The sequence below is a fragment of the Sciurus carolinensis genome, chromosome 3 (assembly GCF_902686445.1).
Source record: "Sciurus carolinensis chromosome 3, mSciCar1.2, whole genome shotgun sequence".
Taxonomy (NCBI): Eukaryota; Metazoa; Chordata; class Mammalia; order Rodentia; family Sciuridae; genus Sciurus; species Sciurus carolinensis.
In genome coordinates, this window is record NC_062215.1 from 5162650 (window position 1) to 5176240 (window position 13591).

At 52.3% G+C, this 13591-nt stretch overlaps 3 protein-coding genes across 3 annotated transcripts in view; 1 reads left to right on the top strand and 2 right to left on the bottom strand.

Moving 5' to 3' along the window:
- Positions 1 to 447: 447 nt before the first annotated feature.
- On the bottom strand, positions 448 to 4753 carry Zacn (zinc activated ion channel). Its single transcript, XM_047542820.1, has 9 exons — positions 4696 to 4753; positions 3425 to 3549; positions 3231 to 3275; positions 3019 to 3125; positions 2662 to 2831; positions 1770 to 1894; positions 1432 to 1642; positions 1151 to 1312; positions 448 to 638 (listed from the first exon to the last, which is right to left on the bottom strand). Exons 1-9 carry the CDS (start codon positions 4751 to 4753, stop codon positions 448 to 450), a joined length of 1194 nt encoding a protein of 397 aa, XP_047398776.1.
- Positions 4754 to 4893: 140 nt separating this feature from the next.
- On the bottom strand, positions 4894 to 7389 carry Galr2 (galanin receptor 2). Its single transcript, XM_047542830.1, has 2 exons — positions 7001 to 7389; positions 4894 to 5674 (listed from the first exon to the last, which is right to left on the bottom strand). Exons 1-2 carry the CDS (start codon positions 7363 to 7365, stop codon positions 4894 to 4896), a joined length of 1146 nt encoding a protein of 381 aa, XP_047398786.1. The 5' UTR covers positions 7366 to 7389.
- A 5268-nt stretch (positions 7390 to 12657) lies between these two features.
- The window catches only part of Srp68 (signal recognition particle 68), a 34645-nt gene continuing 33711 nt past the window's right edge, over positions 12658 to 13591 (top strand). Inside the window, exon 1 of the mRNA XM_047546921.1 lies at positions 12658 to 12856. Within this exon, the coding sequence (XP_047402877.1) occupies positions 12691 to 12856 (166 nt within the window). The 5' untranslated portion in view covers positions 12658 to 12690. The remainder of the gene's footprint in view (positions 12857 to 13591) is intronic.

Genomic DNA, 13591 nt, shown 5'->3' on the forward strand with positions numbered 1-13591 from the left:
AGGGCACGAGTGTTCTCTCTCTTCCTTCCCAGGAGGTGTTTGGAGGAGTTCTGACCCACCCTCTGGGGCTGGCCACTCACGTGCCTATCTCCCGGTTCTGGTATTAGTGAATGGCAGCAGTGGTCATAGAAAGAGCAGTAAGGCTGAGTGTGGGGCGGGAGCCTGGTGGATCAGGCCAGGAGTTCAGGAGCAAAGCAGGAGGTCAAGGGTATGAAGTCAGGCCTCACCTCCTTAGGATGATCATGAACAGCTGGGTTCAACAAAAACAAACCCTTGAGGTACGCTTGCACTTGAGTTGTGGGTTTATTTCACACTCTGCTCCTACACACACAGAGGGGTGAGCTCAGGGTGCAAAAGAGCCAACCCTCTTCCCCCTCCCTCCAGAAACCCTGGAGCCTCAGGAGATCACACCTCATGCTAAGGTCTGCAGCACTGGGCCCTGACCCGTTACAGCCTGCGCGGCCCACCATGAGGGACAGCCTTGCCAGGGGCTGGGTCAGACTTGCATGTTGCCCACATCCATGTTCCAGCAAAGATGAGCTGACTACACACCACACTGGTCACATACACGAGAAAGAAGGCATGGTCAGCGGCCTCAGCCCAGCTCCTCCTTGATCTCTTTCCTCCTCTGGGATCTGCTGTGGAGAGAGCGGTGAGGAAAGAAATTGTTCCCAGGGCTCCTCCTCCTCTCAGAGCAGAAGGTGAACCCCAAGAGTTACTGGCCCACATGTCCCCTTCCTTAGATTCTCAACTAATGAAAGTTCAAGTCCAGCCCATCCTAGGCTACTTCCAGTGGAGGAAAAACCCTCCTAGAGAGCCTTGCAAGACATGGGATTTTCTGGGGGGTCTGAGGCAACCTGGGCTGCTACCCAGATAGATCTGCTTCTTCCCCAGAAGGACACAGGGGCTTCCCAGGGGCTGCCCCAGATAGACCTGCTTCTTCCCAGGAAGGACACAGTGGAACCCAGGGACAGTGGTGCCAGCAGAATGAATGCAGCAAGCCTCCAACACCTCCAGCCACCCCTGCAATGCAGCCCAGCCCTAAGTTTGGCCTGCCAGCCTCTAGCCTTTCAGCTTCTGCCCTGTTGAACCTGCTACCAGAGGCCTCATTCCTCACCACCCTCAGGAAAGTGCCTTAGCGCCTACCCACCTTCAGAATTAGGCCCCAGGTTCTCCTTTCTCTGGTCCCTTCTTGGAACTGCGCTGGGGCTGATCTTGTCCCCAAGGCTATCCCGAGCCAGCAGCCCAGCCAACAGCACAGTCTCTGTGGTGCTAAGGAAGAGCAGCAGCAGCAGGACGGTAAAGTAGTAAACTGGAGGTGGGGAGGGGACAGGAAGTCAGGGGTTTGGCTGGGCAGAGGCTCAGGTGGGGGGAATGAGGCAGACCCGTGGAGTCCTGCCCTCTGGAGCCAGGGGAGGGAACAGGGCTTACTGAGCAGCGGGTTGCAGGAAGAGGAGCTAGGCAAGGCCTGCACCAGGGAGGAGTGGAAGACCAGGTAGCCCAGCAGCAATGTCACCTTGTAGGCAATGCGTTCGGTAGCCTGGAGGGGCAACAGCCCCCCACATACATCGGCTAACAGCAGCGCCTCCCCGGGTACCAGCAGTGCTATGATGGACTTGAGTGCTGTGTTCTTCAGGCTCAGCTGGAAGGAGAAAAGCATGTCCCAGGAGATGGGGGGATGGGCAGCAGAGGGATGGTGTCTTGCCGTGGGCTCCTTACCACTCCCTCCCCTCCCTCAGCCTCCACCAGCCCCTCCCTGTTCCACTCACCGTCACCTGGAAGCAGGGTACTACCTGCTGGGGCAGGACTTGGGTTTTCAAATCACCAACTACATATTCCCTCTTGACACTCACAATCTCATTCACCGCGTGGGCCCGGAACTCCAGCTCCACCACTGAAAGGGCCGGGGGTGAGAATGGTGAACTAGGAAGGAGATATGCTTGCCCCCAAATCTCCTGATGGTAGGAACAGAAACAGCTGGAACCCAGGGATGATGCAGACATGACTTCTGGGGAGCAGAGCTGGAGGGGAAAGTGGTAAGTAGGAGGGCTTCCCAAACATTTTACAGCACCTCAGATGGTCTTCAGTTAAAGGAAGGGTCTTATCAGATTCATAGATGAGTTTTTATATTGTAGAAATAATGCACTTTGCACCACTTCATGGCGGGGAGGTGTTCACAGAGTCCTCACTGGTCCATCATCTCACACCAGAAATATTAGGGTCTGTGGGCACTGGCTGCGGTCTTTCATGGAGAGGAGAGACAGGAGGGGAGTTTAGGAATTCCATGACACTTTGGATGCCACCTTTTGGGCTTGTGGATATTTATTAGGTGGCTACTCCTTCAGTTGCCTTCAGAATTGAGGCTACAGCAACCTGAGCTTCTGGGCTTGACACCCATGGCCCAGCCATTGCTGTTGGCCCCGGCAGTTGAGAGCAGTTGCTCAAGGGTGGCAGGGGGAGGGGGGACAGCAGTGAGCAGGACCCTGGTGAGGGCAGGGAGAATGAGGACTGGAGATGGAGAGGTGCAGGAGAGTTGTGCTACTACTCTGGTCTCCATTCTGCTCCCCTTAGCCAGGGGGTAGGTTGATCTGAACACAGACCTGTGCTGGAGGCCAGGGGCCCCTCCCCTCTGCCCTCCCTCAGACCCCACCCTGACAGCACCAGTGTTGCTAAAAGCGAAGAAGCTGAGGCTGCAGTTGCTCTTGTCTCTGGGGAAATGGAGGAGCTCAAAGTCGCAGTTGGTCTCCGTGGTGAGAGCCAGGTTAAGCTCAACGTGGCCATCAGGGTCCACTCGGGCCTGTGGGTTCTGGTCCTTCCAATCCACCCAGAGCCTGTGGGAAAGGTACCACAACAGACGCCCGGCCCCTTCTTGAATTGGAAGGGAGAGGGGAAGTGTACATGTGGCAGTGGCAGCAGCAGAGGAGAATGGGCACTCAGAAGGCCTCTGGGCTCTAGAGGGGGCAGGGGAGGAAGGACGTGTCCTGCGGGTTCTGGGACCAGAGCTTCTGCCTCACTTACGCTTCCCGGATGCTGAGACCAGGCGTCCAGAGGGATTCACAGGGCAGCGTGACTGCGTGCCGAGAGTGCGCACTAGCATTCCAGGCCAGGCGAGCGTCCAGCCAGGACTGGGGACACAAGGATACCATTGAGGTCCTGTCCTCCACACAGGAGCTCAGCTGGTGGATGAAAGCCTCCTTCTTTGTCCCATATCCCCCAGGATGGGAGCTCACCAGCCTTAGCATCAGCATAGAGGACACTGTGTACCGCAGGATGTCCTGGGAGAGGGGAGCAACATGTCACTTCACCGTCAAGTGCTACATGAAAAAAGGAGACAGTAGACCCAGCACTAGCAGATACTGAGTCTTGCCCCTTCCCCAGCTCAGCATTTGAGTCCTGTCCCCTCCTGCAGCCAGGTGGCACTTACCACGTTAAACACATTGGACACGAACACCTGCACATTCACTAACAGGGGCGCACTCCCATTGTTAGGAATCTGTATGGTCTCCTGGACCTCCAGAGGTGAGTTGAGGTTAGGAGAGGATGGCCAGGCTGAGGGGTGGAGGTTGAAGTTACTTTGAGGCCCCAATCCCAAACTTTAAGCCCTCCACCTGGTAACCAGACTTACATAGGCTGGATCCTTGGACCCAGGGCAGGATGGTGCTGAGGCCAAGGAAGGCAAGATGGAACAGGATCCACAGGGACATCACTAGTGGCTGCCCAGAGGGACTGGATAGAGTAGCAGGTCCTAAGCTATGACCTCTATTTCAGTCACTTATTTGGGGACTGAGCAATTTGACTGAGGCAGCTGCTTGCTCAAGCACAGGGACCTTGGGCTTAGCAACCCCTACGGTTCCGTTCTGCAAACACCCAAAAACAAAGCCCAGGACTTGACCACACCCACCTTGCACCTGCCTAGGAGTCCCTGCCCTGCCCCATTTCCACCACCTGGAACTCATTGCTTCATTCAAAACCTACCAAGGGAGATGGGGCAGGCTTGGGAACCCCATTCTCCCTTGTTTGGTTCTTCCACTCAGGGCCAACCTTGGCACAGGCCTCTTTGTTTCAGTGACTGGTGACAACCTAAGTATCCAAGCCCTTGTCCAAAGTGGCCTCCTCTCAACAATGAAATGGGGACAGCTTTGAGTGTCCTTGCCTCTACTTCAATACTGGTCTGACTTTAAGTAAATAGCATTGGCTCAAGAACTCTGGGAGTGGGGCAAACCCAGGGAATGATAGAACCTAGCTCATGAGCAAAGCCTTAGGGTATTCTAAGGGTATAGTGGCTGGAGTAGGCCAGGCCAGGCGTGTGACTGGCATGCCGGATACCTGATCCTGTCCAGCTGCAGCCAGGTAAGGAAATGCCAACACCAAAAATGGGTAGGCATTACCCATCCAATTAAGGATGCACTCAGAGGGACCCCAGGAAGCTGGAAGCAGGTGAGGAACTGATACACTGTATGAATGCAACCAGGAGTACACATTTGTTGTTTCTGTTATGGACAGACTCAAATACTCTGCCTGTCTCAGGCATTGACTGATGGTTTAGAGATCTGTGTACATCTGGAGCCTCAGGATGGTCACTTGTAAAGAACCTTTGGTAGTCCCTCAATACCCAGCTTCAGTTAGGGATTTAAAAAACAAAAACAAAAAACACCAGGAAGCTCTTGGTGCCCATTTCAGCTCAGCAAAGCATACTGCACCCATCCATCAGGAACCCCACTGTGAGGTCCCAGAGGTTTTTCTCAAAGGACATCCTGACTCCAAAATTTGGAGACGGCAGGCATACACTGCATGTGAAATGGTTGGCAAGTTTTATTAACAAAGGAAACTCCCCTACTATCCCCATCCTCTAACTCCAGCCCTTTAACACCAAGCTGGTTCCCCTTGGTGCTGTCAGGTCACATTAACTGTCAGGATGTTGTTGAGGGTCTTTGGGTCCTGGGAAGGGCCAAGGGCTGTGCAGCTGGGAAGATCCAGGGCAGGGATAGGGAGCCCAGCCACCTCGCTCACATGCGTCAAGTAGGTAGACTCGCGCTCCAGTACGCTGCCACTGTGGGTGCCAGGTGCCGGAACGCACACGCGACCCGAGGCTTGGCGCGGCGTGCTGCCCAGCAAGCCTGCGCAGATCTTGCGGAAGCCCTTGCGGAAGTGCTTGGAGACCAGTGCATAGACGATGGGGTTGACGCAGGAGTTGGCATAGGAGACCAGGTGTGAGAGGATACGCAGTGCGTAAGTAGCGCGCGTGAGCGGAAAGTGGCCGAACCACACGCAGAGGATAAGCGCGTGGTGGGGCATCCAACAGAGGCAGAAGAGCGCGGCCACGATGACAATCATGCGTGTCACCTTGCGCTTGGCGCGGCGGGCACCCGAGCCCACAGCCACCGGATCGACAGCGCGCCAGAGATAACGCAGAGTGAGCGTGTAGGTCAGTCCAAGAACCAGCATTGGCAACAAGTAACTGAAGACGAAGGTGCAGAGGTCCATGGCGCGGCGGTGCGGCGCGCTCCACGCTGGGTGGCACACTGTCAGGTTGGCCAGCTGCAACTGGCGGTAGTAGCTCAGGTAGGGCCCGGAGAAGAGCAGCGCCAGCACCCAGATGAGCCCGATGGCTGCCAGCGCGTTTCGAGGCGTGCGCAGCTCGCGCGAGTGCAGCGGATAGCGGATGGCCAGATACCTGGGGGCCAGGTCGGGAAGGAAGACGTCGAGTGAGCCCCTGCACTTCAGGCCCCACGCCTGCTCTGGAGGAAGGCCCCTAAGGCAAGGTTATACCACGTGAGGCACTTGGTCGAGCCTCAAAGTGATACAGGGCCTGGCAGCAGCAAAGGCACACTCCCAGGCCAGCCACAATTCTGCTGCTCCCCAGGGCTGTGACCACAGACATACTACACCTGGGAGGGAGGGCACCCTTTGTCACCAAGAACTAAAAGTCAGAGAACTTTCTATGGGGCTCTGGGAAAGCTGTGATTACACACTCATGAAGGTGACCTGAAGGTAGAATCCCAGCGCCTGAGTCTCTAGGAGACAGCTTGGAGAAGGCATGTCTGACTAGGGAAATCCAGAGGGAAGCTGCTGTGGGTCCTACCAGCCCTGGGAACCAACATACCCAGTGTGAAGTGGAATGGGAGGCGAATGGGGAGTGTGGCCTCACCTCCCTGCTCTTGTGCATCCAGAGATGTGAAGAGAAAGGGGGAGATATGAGAGTCCCACCAGATTTCTTCCCCTGTTTGAAAGGACCCATCCTACTGTGATTTCAAACTCCACTGAGTCCTGCACTCTCCAAAAGGTGCCTCTTTCACTGTCCTCCTCTGGCTGGGGAAGAAGAGCCCAATGGTGTGCTCCTCTCCCTGACCCTGACCCCTGGCTGTGAGGAAGGGTGCAAGGTGGGCTGGGACTGAACCAGGGACCCTCAGGTAGTTCACTTGAACTGTGGTTTGGTTTCTTGAAAATGACCCAAGTTCCACAATCTAGATCCAACCCAACTGCTCCAAGCAACCAAACTGTGGCTTCAGGGAGAGCACAGTGGAGGCGTCTGAGCTTGGCCTTAAGAGACAGGCCAGTTGCTTCGTGAACAAGATTACCTGCTGGTGACTCTCAGAGAGTTATTTTTCACCTCAATCTCTTCTGTAAGTTGGGCACAGTAATTTCTCCCATCCCATCCCTTCCCCAAAGGACCATTAAGCTCAAGCGAGTTTGATTCCTACCGCTGGGTACCAGGAAATGCTGCACAATGTCAGACGCCAGTGGGACTGGAGGACCAAATTCTCCACGCTGCAAGACCCCCAGGACAAACCTGAGGGACACCATGGTCCCCCATTCTTAGTCCTCTTCTTCCTCCTCCACACCTGCTTGTCTTGTACTGACTCTGTCCCTTCGAGGCCTTAGAATGTCTCCTCTCTCTGTCTCTCTCTGCCCGAACTTCCTCCTTGATCTTCTGGTCGCCTGTCCCTCTCCTGCCCCTACCCTGCTGCCCAACTCTCAAAAGCGGCCAGAGCGCTCTCACCTGTCCAGGGAGACGGCAGCCAGCGTGAAGCTGCTGGCGTGCATGGTGAGGAAGATGAGAAAATGCACTGCCTTGCAGAGCAGCGAACCGAACACCCAGCCGTCCAAGGTGTAGATGGTGGCCTGGAAGGGCACGCAGCACACGATGAAACACAGGTCGGCCACGCCCAGGTTGAGGATAAACAGATTGGTGGTGCTGACAGCCTGGCCGCCGCGCAGCAGCACCGCCAGCACCAGCACGTTGCCCACAGTACCCACGAGGAAGATGAGCGCGAAGAGCAGGGGCACGAGGACCGCCTCGGGCTGCCAGCCCACTCCACCCGCCTGGCTCGCGGTCTCGGACCCCCAGCCTCCGGAGTCATTCATGGTGTCGCCTAACCCGGAGCCGCCCGAGATCCTGCAGCCGTCTGGGTCTTGGCGACCGCGCAGCTCCCCGGGAGACCCAGCCAAGCTGTAGGAGCCTGAGCGGGGGTGCGCTGGAATCGGGGGAGGAGCGAAGAAACAGAGGGTGGGATTTTCCCCGCCGAGGCCGGCCGCGCAGGGGGAAGTGGCCGCCGAGTGGCCCCCTCACGCTTCCAGGCCGAGGCACCCGCCGTCCACCCGCTGCGGAGAGCGGCACTGCTCAGGTCCCCGCGCCCCAGACCCCACGTTTGGCTGTTCCAGGCTGAGTCGGAGAACTTGGCTTCAAGGGCAGACACGGGAGTACTGGAGGGCGCGACCCTGGGACCTGCGCGCGCCTCGCCGCAGAGAGAGCCCGCCCCGGACCCGCACACCTCAGCGCTTCCCTGCAGCCTGGAGGGCGCGGGGCACCTCCCCAGACAGGCTGGGGGAGCCCTCAAGAGTTCCGATCCCGAGGAGGATAAGGGACGAGGTGATGTTGTTTTTTGTTTGTTTTTGTTTTGTTTCTTTTGTCCAGCACAGCAACTGGGACAGCCTGCCGTGCGCTCCACGCCTCTGCCCATTTCTCATTTCTGGGAACATCAGACCGCACAGGAAACCCAGAAAGCAGCGATGGGAGGCGGAAAGGTTTCTGAAGGAGTTTGGTTGTCATCATCTCACTCTCTTCTTTCGGTCCACACCATCAAGAAAACCAATTTGACAGGAAAGGAACATGTAAGAAAACAGTGTGCCTCTCGTCCTGATTGGCATATGTCCACACACCTCATTCTCTTCTCTCCCAGGCACTTAGAGTCAGCAGGATGACTTTGGGTCCCTATAGACTCCACTGGACACTTCTCTTCCAATTAAATCCAGTAAATATCAGCCAGGGTGTGATCCCAGGGGCTCAAGAGGCTGAGGCAGGAGGTTCACGTGGCCAGTCTAGGCAACTTAGCAAGACCCTCAACAGTTTAGGTAGAATCTGTCTTAAAAAAACAAAAATAAACATAAAAAGGACTGGGGATGTAGCTGAGTGGTTAAGTGCAACCGGGCTCAATCCCTAGTCCAAGTCTCTCCTGCCCCCAAATCTAGTAAATATTTACTGAGATTCTACTGAATGGCAGCCTCTGCCCTTGACGCTGGGCATCCGCTTTCTCAGCTGTCATACTGAATGGCAACACTTCTTTCTGAGAAGACTCTGGTGAAAATACAGTGAAACGTGGGATTTGAAGCCACTTCTTTAAATCTGAATGAATTAATTTTTTTCCTCCTTAGTACATTTAGATCTCCAAAAAGGGAAAACTTTGAGGAAATTTAAAATAGCAGAGTTCCATGCACCAGCAGCATTTTTCTGAATAGTGTCTAGTTTGCAGTATCTGTTAAATATTTGTTTCTGCATCAAAAGCCTCCCAGTTCCCTGGATATAAAACTAGTCACCTTCTGCCACTGCACCTTCATTTCTGTTTCACCCTCTTTTGCCCTGTTTCTTGGGTCCCAGCCAAGAATATTATTTTTCCTTTCCCCCATAACCTCAGCCTCTCAGGAAACCAGCTAAAGACTCTTCTTATTCACACCCTGCCCAGTCTGCTTACTCAACAGAAAGATGAGGTGGTGAGGGAGGTAGCCAAGCAGATACCTAGGGGAAAAGTATTACAGATAGAGGGGAAACCAGTACAAAGTTGCTAAGGCAGGAGTGTGCCTGTGTCCCTAAGGCAGGGGGTCTGGTAAAGGAAATTGGCAGAAGAAATAAGAGAACTCCCCCTGCCCCAGGAACTAAAGATTGAACTCAGAGGTGCTCTACCACCGAGCTACATCCTCATCCCTTTTTAATTTTTATTTTCAAAAGGGATCTTGCTGAATTGCCCAGGCTGGTTTGGGATGAGCAATCCTCCTGCCTCAGCCTCCTGAGTAGTTGAGAATTTATAGGCGAGGACTACCATGCCCATGTGCCTTTTTTTTAATGTAAGATTTTTCGTTTGTTTGTTTGTTTTGTACCAGGAATTGAACCCAGGGGTGCTTAGTCACTGAACCACATCTCCAGCCTTTTTAATTTTATTTTTAATTTTGAGACAGGGTCTTGCTAAACTGCTTAGGACCTTGCTAAATTGCTGCAGCTGTTCTGGAACTTACCATTCCTTCTGCCTCAGCCACTGGAGTCCCTGGGACTATAGGGTGCACCACAATGCCTGGCAGGATTGTGGCTTTTAGTCTAGTAAAATGAGGAGGCATTGCTGGGTTTTGACTAGGGGACTAACACAATTTGGGTTTTGTTCCTTTGTTTTGTTTTTGTGGTACTGGGGACTGACCTCAAGGGCACTCTTTCACTGAACTACATTCCCAGCCCATTTTATTTTTCATTTTGAGACAGGGTTGACTGGGGATTGAATTCAGGGACACTGAACCACTGAGTCACATCCCCAGCCTATTTTTGTATTTTATTTTAGAGACAGGGTCTCACTGAGTTGCTTAGTGCTTCACTGTTGCCGAGGCTAGCTTTGAACACGTGATCCTCCTGCCTCAGCCTCCGCAGCCACTGGGATCACAGATGTGCACCACCATGCCTGGCTGGTCTTGAACTTTTGATTCTCCTGCCTCAGCCTTCCCAGTTGCTGGAATTACAGGCAGAAACCACTGTTCCTGGCTCTTAATCTTTTTTTTTTTTTTTTTTTTTTTTTTTGGTAGCAACTTTATTGACATAAAATTCACATCCCATTTAGAGAACTTATTTTCTCATTTAAAGGATTTATTTGACTCAGTTGTGCGACAAGCACTACAATCAGTTCCTCCCCACCAAAAGAAGTCCCTGCCCTTTAGCAGTGGGCCTCACTCTCCCTTCTCCATCCCCTCCCCCAGGTCTAGGCCACCACTAATCTACTTTCTTGATCTAAAATTTTGCCTATTTCTGACATTTCATACTAATGGAACCATACAATCTGTGCTCTTTTTATGCATTGCTTCTTTCATTTAGAATAATATTTTCAAGGCTCATCTATGTTGTAGCATGATCAGTACTTCTTTTCTTTTTATGGCCAAATAACATTCCATGGCATGGTTATAGCACATTCTATTTCCCATTTATTTGCTGATAGGCATTTAGCCACTTTTTTAAAAAAATTATTTTTAGTTGTTGATGGACCTTTATTTTGTTCATTTATTTATACGTGGTGCTGAGAATCGAACCCAGTGCCTCACACATGCTGGGCGAGCACTATTTCACTGAGTCACAACCCCAGCCCTAGCCACTTATTTTTAAAATCAAATAATTTATTGTTATTTTTGTGGTGCGGGGGCCTTGAACATGCTAAGCAAGTGCTTTACCACTGAGCAATATCCCCAGCTCTAAAATATTTTTTAAAAATTGTGGTTAAATACACTTAACATAAAATTTATTGCTTTAACCTCTCTCTCACACACTTTTTTAAAAAATTGGCACTAGGGATTGAACCCAGGGGCACTTTACCACTGAGCTACATCCCCAGTCCTTTTTATTTTTTGTTTTGAGACAGGGTCCTACTAAGTTGCTGAAGGTCTGGCTGAGTTGCTCAGAATGGCCTCAAACTTTTGATCCTCCTACCTCAGTCTCCCCAGTCACTGGGACCAGTGTAGGCTACCGTACCTGGCTCACTTTACCGTTTTTAAGTGCACAGTTCAGTAGTATGTTCACATTGTTTCAACCAGTCTCCAGAACTCGTTCATTTTTGCAGAACTGAACCTCATTATACAATTCCTCATATTCCCCCCTCCCCAGTCACAAAAAAACATCATCCTACTGTCTCTAGGAATTTGCCTATTGTAGGTGCCACATGTAAATGGGATTCTTTTGTGACAGGCTAACTTAGTATACTATTCTTAAGGTTTACCTACATGAAAGCATATATCAGAATTTTACTCCTTTTTAAGATTAAATAATATTCCATTGTATGGATACACCATACTTTATTCCTCAAAGGACAGTGGGTTGTTTCCATCTTTTGTCTACTGTGAATAGTGCTGCTATGAATGTGGATGTATATTTCATCTGGAACCTGCCTTTGATTCTTTGGAGTGTATACCCAGAAATGGCATTGCCAGAGTATATGGCAATTCTACTTTTAATTTCTGCAGAGCCTCCACACTGTATTTCACAGTGGCTGTACCATTCTATTTTTTTTTTTTTTATTGTTATTATTTTTGGTGCTGGGGATTGAACCAAGGGGTGTGTTACCACTGGGCTACATCCCCAGACCTTTTTACTTTTTGAGACAGGGTCTCACTAAATTGCCTAAGTTGGCCTCAAATTTTCTATCCTCCTGCCTCAGCCTCCCCAGTTGCTGGGATTACAGGTGTGCACCAGCACACACGGCACGGACTTACTTTAAAAAGTCAATTTTACTTTAAAATGTCAAATTCATTTATTTATTTTGGGGTGCTGGGGATTAAACCCTCTGGGGCTTTACCACTGAGCTACATTCCTTTTTATTTTTATTTTGAGACAGGGTCTCACTGAGTTGCTGAGGCTGGTCTCCAACTTGCATTCCTCCTGTCTCAGCTCCTGAGTTGCTAGGATAAGAGGTGTGCGCCACCACACCCAGTGTCAATTCATCAATTTAGAGGGAGATTAAATCACTTGTCTAATAATTCCCAACCAGTAATGATGGAGCAGGGATCAGTCTGCAAATTCAGACTCCAGAAGCTCCAGTGCCCTACTGTAGAGCAAAGATTCACATTCTCCCACGTCTCAGTTCTTCTCGGTCCTTGGATTGATCGCCCCACAATCAGAGAATGGTACAGGTCCCAAGACGCCGGAGAAAGTTCCCATTGGGGCACAGACTGCTGACTGTGCCAGCGCTTCCAGCGCTTTCTCACCCTCCGCCGCAGAGAAAAGCCCAGAGGCGGTCCCTCCCTGGCGGGTTGCTTCGGAACGGGGAACCCCCATCTCCTAAATTCCTAGGAAGGCAGAGCACTCGAAACCCAAAGTCATTAGTCTCGCGCTTTCTGACGTGCCGGACGTGGAGTCGGATCCCTCTCGGAGGTGGTCATCCACCCACGGTCTTCCCGCCCATGATGGACCAAAGGTGGGACTGCCCTGGAGAAAACCTCAGCAGCCAAAGCACCGCAGAGCCTGCGAACCTCCGAGCTCTCCCGCCACGATTCTCCAGCGGGGAAGCCCAGCTATGCGCAGGCGCGCCCCGACAAGCCGCTCCCCTCTGCGGAAGGGCAGCCGGCGGCGGAGTCCGCCCCCATCCCATCAGCCCGGCCGAGCGGGTGCCGCTCTGTCCCACCTCGGTCGTCTCGCTTCCCCTATCCCGTCCGGCTCTGCGGCGCAGGGGCAAGATGGCTGCTGAGAAGCAAGTCCCGGGTGGCGGCGGCGGCGGCGGCGGCGGTAGCACCGGTAGCGGCGGTGGACGGGGTGCCGGAGGCGAGGAAAATAAAGAAAACGAACGCCCTTCCGCCGGATCGAAGGCAAACAAGGAATTCGGGGATAGCCTGAGTTTGGAGAGTATCCTAGAATAATGGCCTGACTCGCAATGACTACGTGTCGATATGTTGGGCTGGGGGCGGGAGAGGCATTAGGTCCACGCACGTCCTGGGCCGGAGAGACCGAGGGTTGCGTTTTCGGTTGCCCTTACTTTTTGGCACTCAGAGGTCCAGGGTCTTTTTCTCGACCGGTCTTTCTTCGCATCCCCTTTACCCTCCAGGTTGGGGATGTCCTTTGCTTCCAGGTGGCACATAGACACTGGGCAGGTTTCTCCTGCTGGCCCGCAGTTGCCCAGTTGGAGAGCAAGTGCCAGGTTTTACACTTCTGGCCACCTTGCTGAGCTCTTGCCTTCTTACCTGAGCCACTGAACTGGGCAGAGGAAACTGACGTTTAAGCTCAATGCTCTTGTCTGACAGCTGTCGTAGACTGCTGGCTAGTAAAAATTACAGCTTGATGCTTTCGAAGTGGAGGTAAAGATAGACTGCTGAGGAAAAGCTGCTTGCCCATTTTTAAATGTAAATTACCATAGCTTGCTAATATCATTTGTGTATTTTTCTCATAGGTCTGTCTGTAGTCATTTTAATCTTGTTGGGAGTCTTCAGAAGAGCTGGGAAATTTGATTTCTAGTTTTCATTACTGTATATGTCACTGTGTGCTTGTGACTTTGGTGGGTGGGTTGTTTGTTTTATTTTTTTGTTTATGCATGGTGCTGAAGTTTGAACCCAGGGCTTCACACATTGTAGGCAAGTGCTCTAT